This window comes from Musca vetustissima, unplaced genomic scaffold (assembly GCF_032173495.1).
Source record: "Musca vetustissima isolate MV318-11 ecotype Yass unplaced genomic scaffold, APGP_CSIRO_Mvet_v1 utg567, whole genome shotgun sequence".
Lineage (NCBI taxonomy): Eukaryota > Metazoa > Arthropoda > Insecta > Diptera > Muscidae > Musca > Musca vetustissima.
In genome coordinates, this window is record NW_026880033.1 from 218,456 (window position 1) to 245,058 (window position 26,603).

A 26,603-nucleotide genomic window follows, 5' to 3' on the forward strand; every position below is an offset into this window, starting at 1 on the left:
TACAAGAATTTGTGTAAAAAAATCTTATGAATCAGTTTGTTTTGTCAAAATATTTTTGACATATCAAAATACAACTGATATTTGTTGTAGAAATTCGCCGATGCTGCTACCTTATATATCTACCTTGGTTATAAGGGTGATGTAGAAAAGGGCTAATATTAAAAGAAGATGCACAGTGAAATCTCGCTAATCCTGACAATTCATTGCAGACCCTAATCCGAATTATCTGTGTTTTAAAGTGGTTTTAATTAAAAAAATAAAGAATGTGTGTTCGTGTCAAGTGTTACTGCTCTTAATTTCGCCAACTCCATTTCTCTTCAAAATACTTCAGCCATCTCATCAAGGTAAATGGCATATATAACTTTTTAAACTTTGGAATTTGCCGGTTTTTATTTGAAGAAATGCGGAGTGAGGGGTTTGCGCCATGAATAGGTCATTTAGGTAAAATTGGATATTGAATGTAATTGAATATTCAATTCGCTTCATATGAGATATACAAGTTTGAAAAATGTTCACCCTTTGAGGGGGAGGCATTAGAAGGAGTGAAAGATAAGTCCTATCTTTCACCATTAAACAGTCATGGTAATAAGGTCGTGCCAAGTTTAGTTCAAATCGGATATTCCGTTCACATGATATTCTGACCATTTTGTGGGGGTGGTATAAGGAGCGGACCGATACCCTCCATCTTCGAACATGGTCGATGTTTGGAATAAAAATTACGACGTGCAAATTTAGAATGAATTCAGTTACTCCCTTCAAGTGTTGTCTTGTTCCATAAAAAATTTAAATAAAAAATGTTTTTAAAAACGTTCTTCTTCACATAACTTTCCATTTTCATAGAATAATATATCTGCCACGGATAACAAATCAATGTACACAAAAAGTTAATTCCAATTTATTTGGTTCCACTTAAATATTTACTTTGAAAAAATTGTATATGTATACGTGTTACAATAAATTACAAATTGGTTTGTTGGTATATCATGGGCTGTGTTTTGGAAACATATTCTAATATATTCCTAAAAATACATAGGTGTTGCATGGATTAATCTCCTTTAAGACGTTTTATAAATTCAACTTGTTGCATTTCCTTCCACTCCTTCTTCGGCTTCATGCGCTTTAGTTGACCATCCCACACTAAATCAACAAGCCCACCTTGCTTTGCAATAACGCTTTTCACACGGTTAGCAAAATCGATTGCAGATTCGCCCTGCTGCCTATACATAGGAGGCAAGTACCAAACGTCGCAGACAATTGCCCAGGATGTCATCATCATGTATAAGTATTGCAACATAGAATATTTGGAACTGTTCCAAAAAGCATCGCCAAAACGTGGATCGTATCTGGATAAGAAATGTATATAGCAATCATTTAATTCAGAATTGTAATTAAATCTATGACTGGAAATACTAGAAACATCTTCAATTCTAACAGTTAGAGATGGACTGTACAGTACACCATCGATTAAATCCACTTTTTGTAATATCTTAAATGTAAGTGTAAGAGGCCCTGGTATAGGCGTAAATGTTGTATAATACTTTATAATAATTTCCCATTGTAAAGTTGAATGGGACTTTAAAAAATAACATGCATCTCATAATCGCTTTCCTCAACTTCTCGTTTTAGCGAGTTAATCGACGTGTGCACTGAGCGGCTCAAATATTGAATAGTAAAAAAAACAAAATAAGGTACTACGTATTATGTAAAAATATTTACTTTATAGCTACTGGATATATGACGCCACCAACTTCGAAGCTGCCTTTTTTAAATTGCATTACGGAAGTGTTGTTGATACAAGTTCCCTCAGGGAATATTAATATAGGTGGGTTGCTGGGATCAGATACGTGTTGCTTGAGTCTTTCAGCAACAGCGTGGCGATCTTTGGCCTCTCCCCTCTCGAACCAAATATGTGGAGATGCTCGGGCTAAAGCTCTTTGGAGAATACCTAGGAAACCACCATGACGCTGTCCAATCTATGTTTTGAAACGTAATAACAATATGCTAAATTTAAGGTCAATCGTTATAAGTTAAACAAAGTGTTGGCCATAGCGAAGTTATTTGTTTTAATTTATTACCAATCTTCGCTATCACCAACAAAATGATGACACGTGCTGGGGGTAAATACGATTACATGCATTTATATAACGGATAAATAAGCAATGTCAAATGTACTCAAAATAAAAACTTAAAACACAAATCATGCATACCACTTACCAAGGAATAAGTCGTGTCACACATTAACACTAGCACATCAATGGGACTTGTGTGATTGGCTACACAAATCCCCGTCGTTGGACGATTTTCTTCATTGTGATAGTTAATTACTGCAGATATAGCACTGGACAATACAGAGAAGCAATGTCGTAAAATACGATTAACCAGTTGACGTTTACGATCACCTTCTGGCATGTATCCCACAATCGCTGTACATATAGTAAGCCATACAACCTGATTATAATGAATGCATAAAGAAGGATGCATAGAAACAACAACAAAGATGGAGAAATGAGGCATATTAATGAAAGACACAGAGGACGCAGGACGATAACAAACAGAACAGTAATCACAAATAGGCACACTTCAGCATATCGCAATGACACATTTGATCGTACAAGTAAACCCGATTCCCTCAATGAATAAGGAAGGTTCTATGAGGAATTTGTGGTCTTAGCGCATTAGGTTTGGTACATGCAAGTCGAATTGCAATTACAATAAAAATTTAGTATACAACAGTACGATCCCCTTATTTCAATTTGTTGCTCACCAGTGAAAAAGTACAATCTGTTGATAATATGGCCACATCGAGTGGTGAGGTATGATTTGCCACACAAAATCCTACGGATTTTGGTTTGTACTGCACATTATAGAAATTTATAACGGCCGATAAAGATAGGCAAATAATTCGAAAAGTGACCTTAAAGGCAATGTCCGCACAGAAGTGGCGTATCATTTTTATTGGAATCAAAGCCACTAAACTGTTGGAACATACAGCAAAGACCACCTGTTATGGAAGAGTAGCAAAATGTTATTTATATTCTTCCGCTTTTTTGCAAACCATTCGTAAACCACTGTCTCTTTCAGAATGTTTCATCCACAGATATATTATTGGAAAGTATTATAACTCTTATACTTACACCGATAAAGCAGACCAAAACTCGCAGGGGCATAAGAATGGTGTATCGAACCGCAAATCCAAGCACCCATATGAGAGTAATTTTCCAATTAATGAACTCATACTGACGATTTGTACGCGTCAATAAATTCCAACTTTTTAATTGCTCAGCTTCAAAACGTGACGTAACTTCATCTTCGATAATAGCTTCAACGCCAGCTTTTATGTAATCCAAACATTCTTCGAAGTGGAAGCTAATTTTTTCCTGAAAATGTTGTTAATATTAACAAAAAACATGTTTCCGTTTTCAATATATTAATGTCCGAGACACAGGTATATCATAGTTTTTGATACGTTTGGTATATACCAAGATACATTAAGTCAATGCTACGAAATATGTTTTAATAATAGGTTTGTCTTCGAACTTTTCCAGTAATAATTACCCAGTAAGTTCTTTTGTGAGTGTAAGCAATAAAATTACAACAGCAAAAGACAAAATTTTTTACAAATTCTCAAATCGTTTTTGCTTATAAACAACTATAGTGAGTAAATTTTTTCTATTATACTTTTATTTTTGCTGTGCGCCTTAAATAAGTGTAAAAATTGAATTTTTTCAAAGCTTCTTCGTACCAACAACAACTTTTGACAGAAAATGTAGATGCAGATGTATTTCTTGAAGGTGCAGATTTATTTCGCCACCTGGATGACCTGATATTAGAACCAAAATGTCTCTCTGAACTTATTCTCATTTACTGAAATAATAAGGTATCGATCCAGTAAGTATTTGTACAAATTATCTTCTTATCAAACATACCTATTATTAACCGGATTGAAAGGGGTTAATTTTCAAAATAAAAACTAGATCTTTTTTTACCTTGTGTGTGTGTCACACATACATATTAAACCTTCAAGCATTTGTATGTGAGTTTTATCTTCATTGAACAAAGTGTAATTTTCGTAAAATCGGAACTTTTACATTTTTTAAGACAATGTAGTTTTCAATTGAAATACGTTGAAGTCCTGCTTACAAAAATGTAATTATTACATCGAAGAAGTCCATACATTCCGTAATATGGGTATCCGGAGTTCGGTAAATAACCTCGAATTTTGTTTTTGGCGAGTGACCGGCTTTAAGACAAAAGAATCTCCTATTAATTCCAATATAAATATACTATATTTAAAAGGCAATTATTCGAGATTATTTTAATAATTCATACTTCTTATAACTGCATTTCTGAAATATCAAATATCAATGAATATCCAATCTTGCAATTACAAAACAATGTTGGTAATATTATTATACATTCTGCTGGACAAATTAAAGATAACATATTTATAATATAGCGTTCATACCAATGTATTTGTTGTTGTATCTGATAAAATACATAATTATTTTTGTGACCATTGATCAGTGTTATAAATATCGAAATGTTCAAAGTAATGAAATAACAGTCACTACCAGTAAACGATTAATTTTCCGTTGTTGGCTAAAAAATTTTACTGCTTTCTTCAGTGTTTATCAGCAAATGATAGCGGTAATATGTTGTTGGCTGTTGCCAATATTTGTTATTGTGCACTATACTAAAAAAGCACAACATATTTAATTGGTAGTTTTCAAAAATGACCTTCTGCAATGTTCAGTAATTGAGTTCCAGTGTTTCGCTTTTAATGAATATTGAAATTTTTCAGATTACGTATTCCTCGTTTCAGTATCTTCTAACATACAACAGCTTTACTTTTAAGAGTATAAATTAGTGTGTGCCCTAACTTCAATCTGGTAATCTTTAATTTAAATTCAATTGTTTTTCTATTTGATCTACTCACATCTTTTATCGTCTCCGTCAGCTTTTCTTTATTGAAATTTGGTTCGTTAGGTGTGGGCAATAATACGTTGTCACGATTGATAAGTGTATTCCCATTGGTATTATTAGCATCGTTGGATATTTCATTGGTCGCATCAACTGGACACAATTTGTCATTCTCCTTAGTGGGATTAGCAATAGTATGCGCTGCGTTCGCTTCGGTTATTGTTGCATGGCGCTCTTTATGAGCTATCTCAATGCTGACACGTCCGTACTATTGATAATAGAAATACAGAAGCATGATCATAGCCTTGACACTGACACAGTCACAACATATCGCTTACCTCAAAAATCCTGAGCAGCAACTTAACATAGGATCTTCGCACTCCAATTGACTTGTTGATTGCGGACAACAGTATTAGGAATAGAATGAAAACTGAAGTCGTTATCCAGAAAATGTCAATAATCGATGGGATATTACCCGGAAAATCAAACATCTTCCTCGATTTGCAATTTATACTATTTGTGTTACGTCTCTTCGTTAATTTATTCTACTTTATCGTATAATGGAATACGCGTCCAACTCTTGAACTACTCCTGTTGCAAATACATGTCGGTTGGAACTGGAGAGGACAAGGGACACATAATTCGACTTTCGACCAATTGATTTAATCGAAAAAAGATAATAATCGATTTTGCTGTTGTCGTTACCTTTCAAGGCATATTTAAGAAGGTAGCCCATCAGAAATTTATTAAGCGGAGTACACACTATATTTTTTTAATGACACTCTTGCCTAAATTTTGCTTGTTTGGTAGTGTGGTCTCTCATGTTCGCTATTCATCAGGCAACAACGAACATATTCATGGTTGTTGGAACGTCATTAGTTGATAAAACAGCTGTCATTCAAAAGCGATAGTGTGTACACCGCTTTATTTATTTATTCCAAAAATGCAATTTGAAGCCATTAAGGCCGATTTCATTTAAATTGCAGACTATACTACTCCATTTAACAAGATTTCTAAATGATATCTTAGAAGGTATTATTCTAAAAATAATAATATATTTCAATGTTTGGCAAGTGGCTAACTACTCAAGTAAGTGTATTAATATCACATATTCAATATTTAGTAATAAACAGCATTGTATAAAATATAAGAATTTAAATTTGTATATTATAAAAAAGATGACATACTTTAGTTTAGGTAGAAAAATTGAGAACTACTCCAACAACAAACTGTTTTAGAACAATGATATGTCAAAAATATTTTGCAAAATCAAACCGATTTGTAAGATTTTTTACACAACTTCATTCAGAAAATGTTAACAAATATATTGCCGGACAAAATTTTCAAAATTTGGATATTTTCATTTAAATTACAACATTTTTGACATTTACATGTACCAACATCTGTACTGATGCGACTACCTTATTAAATCTGCATTGGTTCCTTGAGGAATAGTTGATATTCAGCTGCTCTCCCTGTATGCCCTTATTAATAGCCTAATAAGGGCATACAGGGAGAGCAGCTGAATATCAACTATTTCTCAAGTTAGCTGTCAAAGTCAATTATTGTGAATTAGCTTTTATAATGAAAACATAAACGAGTCCAAACTTTTCACATTAAACTTGAGATTTAACAGCTGACATTCGCTAGCTGGGTGACCTTATTAATAGATTAGTAATTGATTAAAAAAGCTGGAAGTCTAAAATAATTGTGTTCACTCACCTTAAGAAACAATAGTTATCTGCAAAAATATTGTAAATATTTTGTTTTCATTTTTAGAGTATTAATTCTAAATAGAAAGCATTTTGACATCATGGATGAAATCAACTGGTCTTGCCGTTCGACATTATAATTGGGCCACAAACCAATGTTTCATACAAAGGAAAATGTAAAGTTTTTTATATGATGTTCGCGATTATGTTAACAATTTTGTATAAAACAAGAAACAAAAATATGGTGTGTGTGTGGATTACGTGGCCCTTTAAATTTAAATATGTGTTTATTGGGCGAAAGGGTCAAGGATGGGTGGGCTAGTGTGGGAACCAAACAAGTTCCCTTGTCATGGCTGTGTGTTGTGTCGTTTTATTTTGTATTCATTTTGTAGATTACCATTTTCACAATTGTTCGACCCCTAGAGCTGACGGTTGTTGGGTTGAGAATCCCCCTGAAAGTGGTTCTCCGACGATTAGTTGGAACCCCACTAAAGCGCCGCGGTATGTAACAAGATTAAAAAATAAAGGTTTTGTTTTGCTTATAGGTTATGTCATATGAAAAATACATATGCAGGTTTGAACGCAAAAGCTAAAAGTATTGTGTACATATGGATGAAAAAATTGACAGTACATATGTGAAATACATATGGTGTAAAAGCACCATAAGATTTGAAGAACAGAGAAAAGTTAATGAAATAAAAAAAATACACTATTCGTTGGAGATACACGCCAAACACAACAATATTATTGCAGGTTCTGGAAGCGGTATAGATTTTTTGGTTAAAAATATTGGATTCTTGTAGTTCTGTACCCGACCAATTTTACAATATAATGATTAACGAAATCACCTTTTGTAATAAAGCCGTGTTAAGATGTGAAGAACAGAGGAAAGGTAATGAAATAAAAAATACGACATTCATTGCACTATTTACTGACAATTTTTTTCCAACTTCATACAACGTATTTGTTCTTTTAAACGAAAATGGACTATAGGCGACAATTTTCGTTTAAAGGCCACATTTCATATAGTCTTCCCTGTTTTTATATAGTTTAAACGGACATGGCATTTAGATTTCTTGCAACATGTACAAATGTAAAAATTGCTAAATTCATAGTTCGTAAAATAGGTAGACGCATTATATACAGTATGAAGAAAATATTGGCATTAAAAAAAAAACTATGAGGAAATGGATTGAAATGAGGACAATTTTTCGCCAAATACAAAGTAGACAAGTCAACAGTTTATAAATTAATAAAGAATAGTTCTAAAACTTCAAATATGACTACGTTTAGACTACTAAACCCACTCGATCTCAAACGTCAACTCCATTGCGTATACGTCACTCATGATGCAATAATAAGGTGATGTATCAAAACAAAAATCTTTTTTTTTTTTTTTTTTTTTGTACTTCTACGTCGTCAAGTATGTTGGTGAAGCAAAAATCTTTGTTTTTGTCTCGATTATCTGTCAAATTTTCCATATAATATTTCAAATGGTTGGCAACACTGCACATCGAATTCGAGTAGAAATTACCCACTTTGACAGTTAATCAAGACATCAGCTGCGTTAAATGGACTACCTATTCATTGTGCCATGACGTCACTCTATCTCAAAATACTTATGGTGTTTTTACACGATATGTATTTTACATATGTGCTGTCACTTTTTTACATATGGAAATCGAACTCGTCATGTGAAACATACGGAAATTTCAATGTGTCAAAACGATATGCAATTACATATGTATTTTTTCCGAATAGGACGCGCTCTATTTTCGTATGTGAAACATAAAAGAAATCAGCTGTTTGAATGAAAGACATTGTTGGAAGAAAATAATTGCAAGCCAAAGAAAAGTATGAAAAGGCAACGATTACAAATTATTATTTCGTTTGTAGGTGTATAATTTAAAAATATGTTGATTTAAGAAAATTTATAGTCATGTTTAGGGTTTTTAATGAAAATAATCAAATGAAGCATTTTATTGTCCAGTGTAAATATAATGTAGCTTCTTAAAGATGGAAATACTGCGCCCGTACAGATACAACTCTGCTCTGTAGCGCAAGCATGTGCTTGAAGAAAATGCTTGTCGATTGTCCATCGTTTCGTGTTTAAGCGGATATATTTTTTTACAGGGTCTTTTTGTTTCGCCTCTTTTTGGTTACGACAAGGTTAAAATCACATGTGAGTATTTTAGGGAATTTTTTTTATTAAAATTCTGCAAAATGTGTGCAAAAATGAGTGATAAACAGTGAAATGTATAAACGGTCGAGAAAGAAAGAAATGTAGTCATTGCAAAAAAAATGTGTCGAGTGGCAGCAGACCACGCGAGAAGCTGATTTTTCTGCCGCATCTGGTGGCGAAGTCTTTTTGCATATATGCATGATTCAGTTTTTTTCATGTTCGGCTTTTGTATACGCCGATATCTACTCGTTTTGATACTTGACTAATTTAGTTAAAAGTGAAGACGGTAAAGAATCGATGCAAATTATTGGACAACGGAGTCGAAGTATAACAAAGGAAACCCCATTTTTTATCTTCCCGAGCTGTAAAATTCACCCAATTTTAATAATCGGTATGTACCGACACCTTTGTCGGACTAATCGGAGTAGAAGAAATGCCGGCAGTGTTTGAAACAGGTGCATTTTAAATTTCTAACATGGACTATTCGGAGGAACGTCCCTTGATCAGACAATACAATTTTGTAGAAGAAATGGTTTGCAAATATAGAGGTTATGACGTTGAGAATTTGATTTTTGTCGCGAATGTTAAACGTCTGTATCTGCACGGCTACGGTTGTAAGTGTGTGTTGAAAGTATGTGTGCGTATGTAGAGGTGGTGTAGTGTAGTCGTAGTAGTACGTATACATGCCTGCCTACTCTATCACCGTCGTAGAGTACAACAAAAGTGCCTGAAAGAAGCGTGTGTATAAATTACTTTTTCTTTGCTAATGCGGTATGATGTTTGTATAGGTCAAAAGATTTGATTATAGAACTTATATATGGTATTCCTAAATATAAAGTTTCCAAAACAGTTGACAATAGGTCGGTAGCAATTCTAACATGTTGATTGAGGCGTGGCATTGCTTTGAAAGTAATTTTCAATATCTAACCAATATTCGTTGTATTTCAGATTATTCCTTTTTGAAATCAGGGTCTAAACTTGAACTTTGTTAAAATGGCTGAAATGGATGATCATCACTTCGAAACCGGAGATTCTGGTGCTTCTCAAACTTTCCCTATGCAATGTTCCGCATTGCGTAAAAACGGTTTTGTAATGCTCAAGGGTAGACCCTGTAAAATTGTCGAAATGTCTACTTCCAAAACAGGCAAACACGGTCACGCTAAAGTCCATTTGGTCGGCATTGATATCTTTACAAATAAGAAGTAAGTACAAAGTAAATATAACAAGAATTGTTGATCTCAAATATAAAATCCCATTGCTGCTTTCTTTCAGATATGAAGATATCTGTCCATCAACTCATAATATGGATGTCCCTCATGTTAAGAGAGAGGACTACCAATTGACCGATATCAGTGATGACGGATACTTGACCTTGATGTCTGACAACGGCGAAATTAGAGAAGATCTTAAATTGCCCGAAGGTGACTTGGGTAACTCTTTGAGAACCGATTTCGACAATGGCAAAGATCTTTTGGTGAGTACCAATAACATTTACAAGACTGTGATTTCCAATTAATACTAATTTCATCTTGTTACAGTGTACTGTCCTTAAGTCTTGCGGCGAAGAATGCGTTATTGCCATTAAGACTAATACCGCTCTTGACAAGTAGAGAGTGTGTATTTTGTGTGTAGTGAGTTCTTTTTATTTTTGTTTTTAAGAAAATACGTACCAACAGCTACAACAAGAAATAAAATTTTTTGATAAAAAATGAGAATAATAAGGACTTCTATAATTCTAGTTGCTGCAAATTTCTTTTGCATTTAAAATGAGTAAAACAATTTATTGAAAATACAATGTGAAGTATATTTCTTAAAATAATACATTTTTATACCACGGTTATTACATATATATATATATGTTTTATCTTTATAGTTTAGTACTGAACCATCAAGATTGTGTTTTTTTTTTACTTTCCACCAACATGGACAAAATGTGTGTGTAGATATTCAAAATCTTTCCTTTGAAATATAACTTTCCTAGCAGAAAATTCAAATACAAATCTCAGAAATTTAAATGCAAAATAAAAATCAACAATTAGAAAATATAATCAATGCCGAAGTTATTAGTTTGCTGCAAACACTGAACAGAGGCAATTAACAAAGGATTTTCTTAAAAAAAATTTTGCCAATAAAATTTTATACTTTTAATAAAAAAAAAAATATAAAAACTAAGTATCGAAACGTTTTTGACATTATTTTTAATTCAGCATGCTTTTACGTTTTCTCATGTACTATTCACTTTAATTTTCATACCTCTGGCAGCTTTAAAAAAATTGCTTTGAACATAAGTCTCTTACAAATGGAGGATCAATGGAAACTATATATGAAATGCAAAATTAAAATCTTGTAATAATCTCATCCACTTAATGATGCCTAAAATATAAATGATGAAAACAAATATACTTGTGAAAAGTTTAAACATTTATTAAAGAATATATATTTTTTAGATCTTTAATGGGTTTAGGGATATTTTACAGGCACTATTAGTGTTAAAATGCGAAACAATATAACTCGGGGTTTACACATGCAATTTTTATACACAACTCTGCTGATATTTACGATTTTCTTTTGAGTTGCATTCCCCTTTTCGTTCTTCTTCTCATCCTTTCCAAAGAACTCAGCAGAATTGCTCTCAAAAATTGCATTTGTGAATCCCGACAACTTGCGCATACGTAGATTAACATTTCCTAACGATGATCATATATGAAATTATATCAGAAATTATATATTATATGAAATTATATCACCCATGTTTGGGTATATTTCAAAAAAATATACCAACAGTCTTCTCCTATTAGGTCAATAACCTAAAAACGGCAGTCTACGGACACCATAGCCGTTTAACGCCGCCATGAATGAAATAAAGTTGCAAGATGGCCGGAGCAGTGATGCCAGATTTTTCAAAAATCCCTACGCATAAAATTCCCTTTTCTTATACACATTTCTGTTTTCTTTTTTTGTACATTTTGAATTAAGCATATAAATTTATAAAAAAAAGAAAACTTAGTAATAAATACAGTTGAGTACGCTTATAACGAGCACCGGATATAACGAACACATTTCATATTAAATATGATTATAACCAGCCCAATCATGAATATCGATAGGAATTGAGTACGCTTATAGCGAGCACCGGATATAACGAACACATTTCCTATTAAATATGATTATATCCAGTCCAATCATGAATATCGATAGAAATTGGATCCTCATGGAAAATATTTTACTCGCGGGTTGGAACCTCCGATCATGAATAACATGAGAAAAAAATATATGTAAATATGGCATCACCAATGAGCCTTTTTAGCACCTTGTGTACCCTTTTTGATATAGCCATAAATCCCTACTTTACATTACGAATCATGGTCACGAATCATGAACATTTTTTTCTCTCTCTTATTGGTAAATTGACAGTAGGGTTGGAGACCATTGCCGCAATATTTATACCTGTTATTTGCATAAAAAATAAATCTTACAATTTAAGGATAAATCTGCATAATAAAAAAATCTACTATAGGTAAATTTCTGTAAATTCGTACCTTTTGTGAAAGAAAATAGAAATAGTGCGACCCTAATTACTCTCAATTTACCAATGAGAGAAAAAAAAATACCATGGTTCGTCAACATGATTCGTAATGTAAAGTTGGGCAAAAACATAGAAACCGTAAAGACTTGGTTCTTTACGGTTTCTATGTCTTTGCTATAAGCCCTTGAGCGCTTTTTGTTTTTGTTCGAGTCTACGCAATTTTTCACTTATTTGAGATGTTGTTTATCGGTGGATGTGTTTTGTCAAAATGTTGTAATTTAAAAGAAAAAAGTTAAAAATCAAAAGTTGTAACCAAGGCTGTTATTACCAGTTGAATCTTGTGAGTAATATGAGTGAAAACAGTTTTGATCAATGTTGTACCAAAAAGTGAATGTGAATCTAGATACTGAAAAATTACAAAAATTTAAAAATTAAATTAAAAGTGGTCCTTTATTAGGTTAAGCATATCATATGCATTTTGTAATTTATCTTTAATGGGCCTGAAGGCTTTGAATTACAAGTTAAATAAAATTGAATTGAATTGAAAAGTTGTCGAGATAATATTTGCTTCATGAACTTGACGCACCAATTACTTTCATACTTTAACATTTTGTTGATTGCGATTTTTAAATAACTTTGGATATGTTCGGTTGATCAGCGTCAACGCATTTGATCAGGTCAAACGCCCTAGGGTGGTGAAAAATTTAAGTACTTTTATCTATGGCTGTGAACATTTTTTGGTATGGCGACCAGATTTTGGAAATGAAAATAGGTGAGAGTATGGGAACTGGTGCCCTTGTTTACATACATCTGCATTCTCTTTTAGTAAGTCATTGGAACAACTCTAGTTTGGTAAAAACGATCAGATTTTTCTGAAATTTTTTTCCAGAGGTAGGTATTTTTACCCTAATTATGGGGATATCTTTTTTTCTTGGGGGACGTACCCGGTTACCCCGTTATTTGACCCGGAACTTCGGGTACGGGGGCTTAAGTCTAGTTTAGGGCCCCCTCCCGGATCATTTTGAAATTTTTACCACATGTAGTCCTTGGGGCCCTGATTACAGCAGTATACTTTTTTTCTTGCGGAAATCGGTATTTCCGGAGATATAGGCCTCCAAAGTTTCGTTGGGACCCTTGTATTTTCAGGTAATTTTTTAAAACTCACTAAGGCAATATGGGTATCATTTTAAAGCATTTGAAGTCCTGATTACAAAAATTTTTATATTCATATTAAATAAGTCCATACATTCTGAGATATAGGTCTCAAAATTTCGATAAGTACCTTCCATGTTGTTATTGTGTAATATTGGTAAAGGCTATATAGGTATCATTTTAAAGCTTAAATACATTCTGTCGCGTAGCCGGTGTTGCCATCTGTCCATAGGAGAAAGTATTAAATTCCCGGCCGAAGGCCGGCTACCAACAAAAACTATTCTAATTAAAAGGAGATTCTGTCGCGTAGCCGGTGTTGGCATCTGTCCAGAGGAGAAAGTTTTAAAACCCCGGCCGAAGGCCGGCTACCCACGAACACTATTCCAATTAAAAGGAGATTCTGTCGCGTAGCCGGTGTTGCCATCTGTCCATAGGAGAAAGTCGTAAATCCCCGGCCGAAGGCCGGCTACCCACAAATACTATTCTAATTAAAAGGAGATTCTGTCGCGTAACCGGTGTTGCCATCTGCCATAGGACCTATATCTCAGGAAGTATGGACTTATTTGATATGAATATTATATTTTTATAATCAGGGCTTCAAATGCTTTAAAATGATACCCATATTGCCTTAGTGAATTTTAAAAATTGCGAGAAAACTTAAGGGTCCCAACGGAACTTTGGGGGCCTATATCTCCGGAAATACCGATTTCCACAAGAAAAAAAGTATACTGCTGTAATCAGGGCCCCAAGGACTGCATGTAGTAAAAATTTCAAAACGATCCGGGAGGGGGCCCTAAACTAGACTTGTTCCAGCTGGGCTTAAGACTTGTTCCCTTAGCTGGCTTGTTACAGAACGGTTGTTCCATAAGCCGAGCTTAAAAAAGATTTCCAAGCGCTTCGGTCTTGTGCGCAAGTCCACCAATTTGGAAGACCACGTTCCAATATGTTATTTTCTACTTGGTCTTTCCATCTAATTCGTGGCCTTCCCCTTCTACGGGAACCATCAGTAGGCTCATTTTTATATGCCTTTTGAGCTGGGGCTTCTTCATTCATCCGCACAACATGGCCTAGCCACCGTAGTCGCTGCAGCTCAATACGACTGACTATGTCGATGTCCGCGTATAAATTGTAGAGCTCGTGGTTCATTCGACGCCGATATTCACCGTCGACGCAGATCGGCCCGTAGATCTTTCGGAGAATTTTTCTCTCAAACACCCCAAGCGCTGCCTCATCTGCTTGCGCAAGTACCCATGCTTCTGATCCATATAATAGCACGGGTAGTATCAGCGTCTTGTAAAGTGTGAGTTTGGTCTGGCGAGAGGTGGCCTTGTTTCTAAACTGCTTACTTAGACCATAGTAGCATCTGTTGGCCATCACAATCCTGCTCCGAATTTCAAAACTGATATTATTCGTTTTATTTATGGCGGTACCAAGGTATATAAAGTCTTTAACTACCTCGAAGCTGTAGTTCTCAAGTTCCATAGTTGGTCCGAGTCTACTGGACGTCTTGCGCGTTGATACCATCAGCTTGGTCTTCTCGCCGTTTACTGCCAGACCTACCTTGGCAGACTCCTTTTCAATTTGTTCAAAGGTGGCTGTTACCGCTCGCAATGTTCGACCTATTATATCGATGTCATCGGCGTAGGCGAGTAACTGATGTTGTTTGGTGTACAGAGTGCCATTTCTGTTCACCTTTGCGTCTCGTATGACCTTTTCCAGTAGGATGTTTTAAATAGCATGGTGTTTTTTTGCTGACCGCCCTTCGGCCGGGGATTTAAGACTTTCTCCTATGGACAGATACAAACATCGGCTACGCGGCAGAAACTCCTTCTAAATAGAATATTTTTTGGGTAGCCAGCCTTCGGCCGGGGATTTAAGACTTTCTCCTATGGACAGATACCAACACCGACTACGCGACAGAATCTCTTGTTAAATAGAATAGTTTTTTTGGGTGACCGGCTTTCGGCCGGGGATTTACGACTTTCTTCTATGGGTAGATGCCAACCACGGCGACCCCGTGGTCCCCGATTTTTTTGAAAAACTCCCTAAAAGTCGAACTTGGGTCCATTATAAGCCGTCTCCAACGCTGACTCAAATGATAACCACAATTTGCCCTTTCCAAAATGGTGCGATATGTGGCTGTATCTGTTGTGGATCAAAAGATATGGGCCTTAGAACCCTATAAAACCAAGGAAAATCTTTCTACATGACAGAATCTCCTTTTAAATAGTATGGTGTTTTTTGGTGACCGGCCTTCGGCCGGGGATTTAAGACTTTCTCCTATGGACAGATGCCAACACCGGCTACGAACCCTATAAAATCTCCTTTTAAATAGTATGGTGTTTTTTGGTGACCGGCCTTCGGTCCTATGGACAGATACCAACACCGAATACGCGTCAGAAACTCCTTTAAAATAGAATATTTTTTGGGGTAGCCGGCCTTCGGCCGGGTATTTAAGACTTTCTCCTATGGACAGATACCAACACCGGCTACGCGACAGAATCTCTTGTTAAATAGAAAAGTATTTTTGGGTGACTGGCCTTCGGCCGGGGATTTAAGACTTTATCCTATGGACAGATGCCAACACCGGCTACGCGTCAGAAACTCCTTTAAAATAGAATATTTTTTGTGAAGCCGGCCTTCAGCGGGTTGTTAAGACTTTCTCCTATGAACAGATACCTACACCGGCTACGCGACAGAATTTTCTTGTTTTTGTAGGATTTTAAGGCCCATATCTTTTGATCCACAACATATACAGCCACATTTGGCATCTGTCCATTTTGGAAAGGGCAAATTGTGGTCTATCCTTTTTGTCAGGGTTGGAGAGGGACTATAATGAACCCAAGTTCGACTTTTAAAGAGTTTTTCAAAAAATTGGGGACCAACACCCAGTTTTGAGATAACCCCATCATATTACCACTCATCTTTAGAACCGGATATAATCGGGTACACGTACCCGAACTTCCGGGTCAAATAACCGGGTAATCGGGTGCGTCCCCCAAGAAAAAAAATATATCCCCATAATTAGGGTAAAAATACCTACCTCTGGGAAAAATTTCAGAAAAATCTGATCGTTTTTACTAAACTAGAGTTAAGCCAAGGCATTTCATATGGCGGTTTCTCATTTACTCTCCGAACATATTCTCTAGGATTCGACCAAGGAACAGTGTTCCCGCGACTTGGGCGAATTCTGGGATTTTTTTTTTTTTGCTTCTTGCACAACTAAATTTTTTCCATATTTATTTACCCTACACAACTATGTGGTAAGGAATATTATAGACCAAGAGTTTTTAAATCAGCAAACTATTGTTCCAAGACTGCCTATATTTTTCGACTAGCTGAGTGGATTTAGACATGTTTCTCCAACCGTCCGCCCGTTCTTTATAATTTGTAGTTATGGGCCAATCGCCCTTTGCATGTGGATTCGGTTCTGCCCAAAGACGCAGCAATAGGTTTGGGTAATGATCGGTTATTATTTGGGAGATCAAATAGACCTACAACTTTATTCTTGTCAGTTTTTCTGGTCGCTCTAATAGACTAAATTTTACACGTGGAAGGGGATTTGCTCAGAAAAAAGGATAGATGTCATGATGAATAACATTTAATATTTGGCGGATCAAAAAGACTCAGACTTTTGTGTGAAAAATGACTAAATGTATTCCAGAAAAGAAGGAAGGTCACAGTTTATCCAAGAGTATTGATTGATTTTTAATATATATATATAGAGTTATATATATATATATATTTAATATATATATATATATATATTTAATATATATATATACATTTATATATATATATATATATATATATAATATATACAGGGTCTAGAGAATATGGCAACATATGTAATAAAATCATTTGTACTTTGATTCATCACAACTACCTCAACACTTTTTGCTTTCAAGCCTTATACAATTTTTTATTTTATAATTTTTGGTTTCTTATAAATTTTAACTAATAGGTACATATGTAACCTTTAAAATGAATATACATATGACATACTATAATCTTGATAAATATATTTTATTACTGTTTTAATGGACGAACTCAAAGTGTTCAAAACTGCCCCCTCAGGGGGGCACCTTTGAACAAGGCTTGACATTTTTGATCGGCTTGTTTTTTTGCAGTGTTTATGTTAAAATATAAATGTATTTTATTCAAACATATCAGAAATGCATTTATTTATTAAAAAATATATACAAAATTTTTCGAAAATTAAAAAATTCAAATCAAAATTTATTAAAACATAAAATGACATAAAAACAATAATTAATATGGTGAAAAATGCAGTTAATTTCGTAGTCTGCAGTTAAATGCAGTTAATTTCGTAGTCCCATTTGAAATTTTGAGAAATCGTAGCCAAAAGTGAAAAACTCCTTTTTTTACTCGAGTTTAATGGGCATGTTCAAAGGTGCCCCTCCCATGGCATTTTACGGAAATTTAAAATAACTTTTTTTGTAATAAATATATATGAAAGAAATTACATTAGTTATGTTTGAAATGATTGTTGGAATGCAAAAAATTTGTTTGACAAAAGAAATCTATCACAGATTTTTTCCTGCGCCCTTACAACCAAATGAATAAAAGTTTACAATGACACTGCGAAAACATGGTCACCCATGCACAATTTTTCGACAACTGAAAAAGCAAGCCAAAGTGGTTTACACATATAGAGACCAAGATAGCCATATACAAAAATGTGGTTGCGGGTCGGAAAAATATTAAACCAAGATTTTATGAGCGCTGTTCAAAGGTGCCCCACGTTCGAAGGTGCCCCCTCTCCCCTAATAACAATATTTTTGAAAAAATCAAACCTAAACCCTTAACTTTTTTGGATCACTTTTAACATAAACGTCTCATATAAAGTATATGTTTTTATCAAAAATGCATGTCAACAATTTAACTATTTATGGGGAAGAATCAGACATTACATTCAACTGACATTGGACATTCTGGCACCTCCCCACCAAGTGTGGAGGAGTGGTTCGATGTTCTCCATCTCTCAACTTGATTTCAGTTGGGACGAAAAATTACGATGTGCTAAGTTTGGATAAAATGGGTTACTTCCTTCGAAAGTTATCATGCGCACCAGTCATCCAGAGAGACTAACTGTAATTTGTAAATGGACTCCAAATTGTCCAATCGGATTTTGATAAAAGACACATGCGTTCGATGTGCTAAGTTTGGATAAAATGGGTTACATCCTTCGAAAGTTATCATGCACACCAGTCATCCAGAGAGACTGACTGTAATTTGTAAATGGACTCCAAATTGTCCAATCGGATTTTGATAAAAGACACATGGGGTCTAAACGGATATTTCGATGATATACCTTTTGCTGTCTTTGCTATAAGTCCTTGAGCACTTTTAGTTTTCACTAATTTCAGATGTTGTTTATCTGTGGATGTGTTTTGCCATTAACTTGACGCACCAATTATTTTATACCTTAACATTGATGTTGATTACGATTTTTAAATAATTTTGGACATGTTCGGTTGATCGGCGTCAACATATTGATCATGCGCATTTCGGTCATACACCCTAGGGTGGTGAAAAATGTATTTTTTATTTTTTATAAATAAACGATGTATATAATTTTTTTATTTATAAATAAATAAATTTTTTCTTGGATTCGTGAGTTACGTCGCGTGAGTGACCGAGAAAAATCCTTCGCAAATAAAGGATATGCCTTATTTTGAATTTTTGAAAGTGCAATAATAATGCTTGGTATCTCTTATTCATGTAAAGAATATTAAAAGTTTAAAATATTTACACAATTCGCAGAGTTTTTCCATTACTAGTAGTGATGTCTAATTTTTGTGGCTTTTATCTCAAAAGTTAAAAACTAGAGGCTCTCAATTTTTTTACCACTGATAGTACTTCTAAAGGTCTACAAAAAAGTATTAATGAAGAATTGTAAAAAAATGTAATTGTTTTCGATATATTTAAGATTTAAAATTTGATTTTCCCTCTAAAAGTCGTGTGACTGCGGAAGTGCCCATATATATGTAGATAACAATGATTACTGCTACATTCAGTTACGTTTTGACAAAGTTCTTCAGAATCACATATCAACTAAAAAAACTGCATCTAACTCCTAAATAAACAAATTCTACGATAATACATGTTGAATACTAATATGTTTATCGTAATTTGATTAGAAATAAGTATTCCTTTGAAATTAATACCCAGTTTTTAGAGTGATCTCAAAAAAGTCTGTTTCAGAAATATACTAAACTTGAGGGCAGAGTCAATGATCGAGGGGATAAAGGTTCTTATAAACGCAATATTATCACATAATAAATATATAATTTGCTTAACTTCTAAGTATTTATTAATAAACTATAACTCAGAACGAATAAACCACTCAACATGAATTCTTTTAACATTATGTTCATGGCAAAGTAATAAAGGTGGTCTCAATTCGAGAATTTGAATACAACAGTGCGCTTTTTGTATTTGAGCACGTCAAATACAACAAGAATACTATTTTTGTTATTGAATGTCATTAAAATAAAAAATATTATATATTTATGTATGTTTTGTGTTTAATTTCGTTCATTCAAAAAGAAAATTATTTTTTAAATAAATGATGTATATAATTTTTTTATTTATAAATAAATTTTTTCTTGGATTCGACCCATGGTACAATTATAAAAGGTAACAGCAAATCCCAGCTGATTTGATTCCAACGTAATACTAGTGTCAATATGAATTTGACAAATTATGTTTTTAAAAAATCACCCAACAGGAAAATTGGGAACGCATACAATTTGAAATTGTTCTTTATTAATGTGCTCCCGTATTCAATTTACTCAATCTGCCTGCTGGGAATGTTTGAGGAAGCAAATATTTCTTGAAGGAATAACTCGCTATTGCCAGCATTGTCATATGTGTTACACATATATATGGCAATGGCTCAATTAAAGGAAAGATGTGGAAGCGATAGAAATATAAATTTGATAGATTTTCATTCATGTTTTTCAATTTTTATTTTGAGGATTCGAAAATATTCCATTTTCAAAATAAAAATAATTTGATGATAATTTGTTTGTTTACATTTTTCTGTCAAATGAGTTGACACTAGTAGAACTTACAACAACAAATTTCCATGTGGTTGTTGTATCGTTTTTTGTACAACAACACTTGCTGTTACCTTTTATTATTATACCATGGATTCGACCGAGGTAGATGTATTAGGAACCTAGGGTGGTGAAAAATGTATTTTTTATTTTTTTTTTATAAATTTTTTTTTTTTTTTATAAATTTATAAATAAATAAATTTTGTCTTGGATTCGACCGAGGTAGATGTATTAGGAAGTCCAAGGCTTATTCAGAAGTTTAGCAGGGAGGTGAATCTGCGTCTACATATTGATCATTGCGCATTTCGGTCATACACCCTAGGGTGGTGAAAATGTATTTTTTATTTTTTATAAATAAATGATCTGTATAATTTTTTTATTTATAAATAAATAAATTTTCTCTTGGATTCGACCGAGGTAGATGTATTAGGAACATAGGGTGGTGAAAATGTAATTTTTATTTTTTTACAAATAAATGATCTATATAATTTTTTTTATTTATAAATAAATAAATTTTCTCTTGGATTCGACCGAGGTAGATGTATTAGGAAGTCCAAGGTTTATTCAGAAGTTTAGCAGGGAGGTGAATTCGAAGACTTCATTGAGTGTCAAATTTATTGTTTGAAGAATAAATAAACAAAATATGTTTTTATTCGAATCAAAATATACGTGCACTTACATCATTACTTTTGAGTTTTTGTCCAGTTCTGGTTGGTATTTCACGATTAAAATGTTGACAGCAAGAGAAGACTAAGGCATGAATTCGCCTCCCTGTTAACCTTATGAATAAACTTTGAGCAAGGTAGATATGTAAGGTAGCGAATTGGGAACATGATATGTCAAAATCAATATAGATATATAAGGTAGGCGAATTGGGAACATGATATGTCAAAATTGTTAACAAGGACAGAGGCGTGGAGGCATATGACATTGGAAATGTCGTCCCATTATTAGTTTTGAGTTTTTGAATTTGGCTTCTACTAAATATTTTGTTTATTGCTTCCAATGCAGCTTTTGCCTCCAAAGCTTCACTTCCAAATCCTTAACCAATTTGAATATATTTTCCTTATAAGTTTGCGAATCCGAAGCAAAAAATACTGGACTATAAAAATATATATGGGCACTTCCGCAAAAAGGTAAACCAAAGTCGAAGAATTTGTTTCTTTAATTGTGCTTAAATACGTAAAGTAAAGACAAAAAATACAAAGAAAGACTACATTTGTAATTTTTTCTTCTTGTTCTTAGCATAAATACTAATTTAATGACTAAAATGCAGACATTGCAAAATCAACAATGTCGCGTGAGTGACCGAGAAAAATCCTTCGCAAATAAAGGATATGCCTTATTTTGAATTTTTGAAAGTGCAATAATAATGCTTGGTATCTCTTATTCATGTAAAGAATATTAAAAGTTTAAAATATTTACACAATTCGCAGAGTTTTTCCATTATTAGTAGTGATGTCTAATTTTTGTGGCTTTTATCTCAAAAGTTAAAAACTAGAGGCTCTCAATTTTTTTACCACTGATAGTACTTCTAAAGGTCTACAAAAAAGTATTAATGAAGAATTGTAAAAAATGTAATTGTTTTCGATATATTTAAGATTTAAAATTTGATTTTCCCTCTAAAAGTCGTGTAAGTGACTGCGGAAGTGCCCATATATATGTAGATAACAATGATTACTGCTACATTCAGTTACGTTTTGACAAAGTTCTTCAGAATCACATATCAACTAAAAAAACTGCATCTAACTCCTAAATAAACAAATTCTACGATAATACATGTTGAATACTAATATGTTTATCGTAATTTGATTAGAAATAAGTATTCCTTTGAAATTAATACCCAGTTTTTAGAGTGATCTCAAAAAAGTCTGTTTCAGAAATATACTAAACTTGAGGGCAGAGTCAAGGATCGAAGGGGATCAAAGATTCTTATAAACGCAATATTATCACATAATAAATATATAATTTGCTTAACTTCTAAGTATTTTTTAATAAACTATAACTCAGAACGAATAAACCACTCAACATGAATTCATTTACCATTATGTTCATGGCAAAATAATAAAGGTGGTCTCAATTCGAGAATTTGAATACAACAGTGCGCTTTTTGTATTTGAGCACGTCAAATACAACAAGAATACTATTTTTGTTATTGAATGTCATTAAAATAAAAAATATTATATATTTATGTATGTTTTGTGTTTAATTTCGTTCATTCAAAAAAGAAAATAATGAAGCACATCAAATATTTCAACGTATAGCAAAAGGAGGCGACGGTAACAGAGAGCAAAACCAACATAAGCATTTTTAATTAACGGGGCGTTCAGCTATTCCATAGAATATTCAGCACTTCAATTTAATTCAGCTTACAAGCAATAGGTAAACTTCACACCCGCCCCAATGTTCGCTCAAAGGTATATAAACAAAAACGCGACGGTGGAGGCCGCCCCAACTAGCTTATTCAAAAAAAAATAAATAAATAAATAAATAAAAAAAAAAAATAAAGAAGATTTTCAACTTTAAGAAGACTTCCAGATTTTCTTTAAAAATACACTCATATCTTTATCCCGTTCAAACTCTTTTGTAAGAATATCTCAAAGTCCTTATATATCTTTCCATTTGACACAATTTGGCATAGTGTACTGAATTATGTCTATGTGTGTGCTAAGTTTCGTGGAAATCGGTTCAGATTTTGATATAGCTCCTACATATATTTTCTGGCAAGTCTCGTGGAAATCGGTTCACTTTTAGAAATAGCTCCTACATATATTTTCTGGCATGTCTGGTTGAAATCGGTTCATATTAAGATATAGCTTCTACATATGTATTTTCGTGCGATTTTACACAAAATTGGCACAACATTTTGCACAAAGTACTGAAATTAGTATAGCCAAAGGTGTACCAAGATTTGAAGGGATCGGTTCGGATTTAGATATAGCTTCCATATATAGTTTCGTCTGATTTGATGTAAATGGTTCACCAAAGACACAAAATTTTGCACGTGAAGTTAATATACCCTAGCGTGTGGAAAGTTTTGTTGAAATCGGTTCAGATGTTTTCTCCCTACTTTAATTATAAATTAGTATAACATAACCTGTTATACTAATTTATAATTAACGATGAAATCAGTTCAGATTTCGATATAGCTTTTATATATATTTTCGTCCGATTGTAAGTAAATGGTGCACCAAACACCTCATTTTTATCAGATATTTATCCAATCAACGGGTGTCCGATTGATATTTGCTTTATATAATTTTGTTCCATTGTAAGAAGCAACTCTATATCTGACCAAATGAAAAATTTAGTATGGGTTGCAGAATGACATTTTTATGGATCCAATTTCATGATAATGGTCCTTCAAAATGGGACGTCTGTTAGGATTCATCTGTTGAATATACCCAAAGTGGTGAAGGGTATCATATAATCGGCCCCGTCCGACTTTATTACTTTCCTTACTGGTTTAGAATTATGTTGTTCATCTGCATTTGCATACAGACTATAACGCACCGATTTCAGTCACAACAAGACCACACATTAAATGACATTAATTCCAACATTATCAGCTTAAAATTGCTGATAGATGTCAAAGATCTGTAACAAAATCAAGTTGTTTTTGTTTTCATCCTTTTGTTGCTGTTGCTGTGATGACAGCTAAAGCAAACAAACTGATAAAAAGGAAATCTTGTGTTGCTGTCTTTAATCCGTCAACACTACAGACAATGAACTTTTTTCGTGGACAGCAAACTGAGTCATTATCTCAAAATTTTTTATAAATTGTTTTTTTTTTTTTTTAACAAATATTCAGATTTTTTGTTTTATTTTTTAAACTGACCTACCCTAAACATTTATATTTGACATTAAAAAAGAAAAAAAAAACCAAACTAAACTAGGTTTACTTTTCGTGAAGCATATATGGGCAATATTGCCAATTTTTTAACATAGCTGAAGCGGAGGTTCACCCCTTTATAACTCGGGATCTACTTAAGTATATGAAAAAAGTGAATAGTTTTGGGTTAATTGATCTGTCGTTGCGAACTGTTCATGATATTGACCTCCAAACTTTATTTTGGTGGAAGCTGTGTCTGCTTTAATGTAAAAAAATATGTAAAAACTGGTTGAGGCGAACCAGTTTTTTTATGTTCTCTATCGATTTGTGGCTAAGCCACTCATTGCACGGTCTTCGTGTCAAAATAAAATTAGAAGCCAATAAAATGGGGACTACGCCCTTTATGTATCATTTTTCAAAATTTTAACTGCATCTACCATTAAATGATGCTGACATTTTGAAGCTCGATTTTGAGTGTTTTTTTAATTTTACTTCTAGCTTTAATACGCAAACAGGAATTTATAAAAATCGATTATAAGATTATTGTAGTCGCGAATCTGCGTAATTTGATATGTATTTTGTGTGTGTAGTATTCACAGCTTCAGAGTAATACTCATCCGAAGGTGAGAATTTTGTGCGATCAAATTTCTAAAAAACCTATTTTTCGGGGCAAATTTTTAGATCTGCCAACTGAATGATATGGGTACCCGCGATCAATAATGTTTTTTACGTTTCGGATGATATAAAATCTTCTTCGTGAAAATCCATCTACTAGAACGGCGGGAACTGGCCTTCCAAAAACACGAAATTTGGCAAAAAATGTTTTTGAAAATATCGCGGATTTATTTGCGTTTTCTGTGTATCATTTCCGCTTCAATAAATGACCTCATACGGATTTTGATCTTTTTCGAAAAGAGAACTTTAAAAACTTCAGCCGAAAGAGAGATGTACGCAATTTATCTCAAAAATAGATTGTGCTGGCACATCCATGGTTCTTAATGGACCACATTGAAATGGTATAGATCGATGTATTGTTTTAGGGTGCACACCGAAATCGGATGCGCGTTAATGGCATATGGTGTTTTCGGAAATTATTCGCGTTTTACGATTTTTTGGGTACTTCAATGTAACGTGCGGCACATCTTAGCCGTCAAATGAAATTTCGCAAAATATATATGGATTGGAAGATAAACTTCAGTACTTCCTGGAAACCGCATGCGCATCTAATGATTTTGAGAATTACGCGATTTACACGCAATTTAAAATGTATATTTCATAATATTATTTTATTTTAAGATTTATTCCTATTTATAGAATTCTAAGATTTATCGGAAGAGTCTTGATATAATCCGCAAGGCGTATACTTATACACAGAAAGTGATTATTATTATATATGTAAATTTTTCGTCGAAATTCGGGTGAAATATCAGAATAACCCCAACAATTTGTTCTGAAATTTCTTGTATACAATTAAAAAAATAAATATGATGACATTATTTTTTCGAACCAAAAAGAAATATTTTTCCTCAATATCTTGTTTTGTTGTCGCTTTGATTTATAAACCGCTACACGGACTTGTGTGATTTTGATATCATTTGATTCACCATCGTGTTTAGATAATGTAGATATTTTTAAATTAATTTTTAGGTGTGTGTGTATGTCATTAATATAATGAAAATATTGATGTAATCTGCTATATTTTTTTTATTTTTTTCATATTTCGCGAATATGTGCAACTTTATCGTGATTATTATAATATACTCATATTCTTATTTTACGGAGGAAGATATATATCAACGTTTTTGGTCAATGTAATAAACGGCGTAATTTTAAGATTTTTTTCTTATGCACAAAATTAAAACCTCGATAACTTTTGCGCGCATCAACCAAAAATTTGATCGTGAACGGTTTCGGAGTCAGAACATTTTTCTCTATATGTGTACCAAAAATCATTGATGTGCCACAAAAACAAAAAAGCTGATTTTTTGAAAATGGAATATTAAAAAATTGGCAATATTGCCCATATATGTTTTTATTTGCGTAATTGGGATATTAATTTTAATTTTTAGGTTTAATTTTAATTATTAAGATTTAATTATTATATTATTTGTCATAAGAATCAATGTTGTGTAGATTGCTTGTACCAATACAAAATGGGCTAGATAGCCTGGTAACAAGTCTTTGAAAATAAATA

General features: G+C 33.3%; 2 protein-coding genes across 2 annotated transcripts; one reads left to right on the forward strand and one right to left on the reverse strand.

Moving 5' to 3' along the window:
• Positions 1-1,045: 1,045 nt before the first annotated feature.
• LOC133325311 (glycerol-3-phosphate acyltransferase 3) lies at positions 1,046-5,411 on the reverse strand. The gene is made up of 7 exons (XM_061534097.1): positions 5,259-5,411; positions 4,937-5,188; positions 3,135-3,377; positions 2,765-3,001; positions 2,215-2,448; positions 1,717-1,973; positions 1,046-1,343 (listed from the first exon to the last, which is right to left on the reverse strand). The coding sequence occupies exons 1-7, from the start codon at positions 5,409-5,411 to the stop codon at positions 1,046-1,048; spliced, it is 1,674 nt and encodes a 557-aa protein (XP_061390081.1).
• A 3,278-nt stretch (positions 5,412-8,689) lies between these two features.
• Positions 8,690-10,604, forward strand: LOC133325312 (eukaryotic translation initiation factor 5A). The gene is made up of 4 exons (XM_061534098.1): positions 8,690-8,814; positions 9,763-10,016; positions 10,087-10,288; positions 10,353-10,604. The coding sequence occupies exons 2-4, from the start codon at positions 9,808-9,810 to the stop codon at positions 10,422-10,424; spliced, it is 483 nt and encodes a 160-aa protein (XP_061390082.1). The 5' UTR covers positions 8,690-8,814; positions 9,763-9,807; the 3' UTR covers positions 10,425-10,604.
• The last annotated feature ends 15,999 nt before the right edge of the window (positions 10,605-26,603 follow it).

Coding starts and splice junctions, on each gene's coding strand:
- LOC133325312 (XM_061534098.1), top strand. CDS start 9,808: ATGGCTGAAATGGATGATCATCACTTCGAAACCGGAGATTCTGGTGCT. Junction 10,017..10,086: donor GATATCTTTACAAATAAGAA/GTAAGTACAAAG, acceptor GCTTTCTTTCAG/ATATGAAGATATCTGTCCAT. Junction 10,289..10,352: donor ACAATGGCAAAGATCTTTTG/GTGAGTACCAAT, acceptor ATCTTGTTACAG/TGTACTGTCCTTAAGTCTTG.
- LOC133325311 (XM_061534097.1), bottom strand. CDS start 5,411: ATGTTTGATTTTCCGGGTAATATCCCATCGATTATTGACATTTTCTGG. Junction 5,189..5,258: donor TGCTGCTCAGGATTTTTGAG/GTAAGCGATATG, acceptor TATTATCAATAG/TACGGACGTGTCAGCATTGA. Junction 1,344..1,716: donor ATATATCCAGTAGCTATAAA/GTAAATATTTTT, acceptor TTTCTTATCCAG/ATACGATCCACGTTTTGGCG.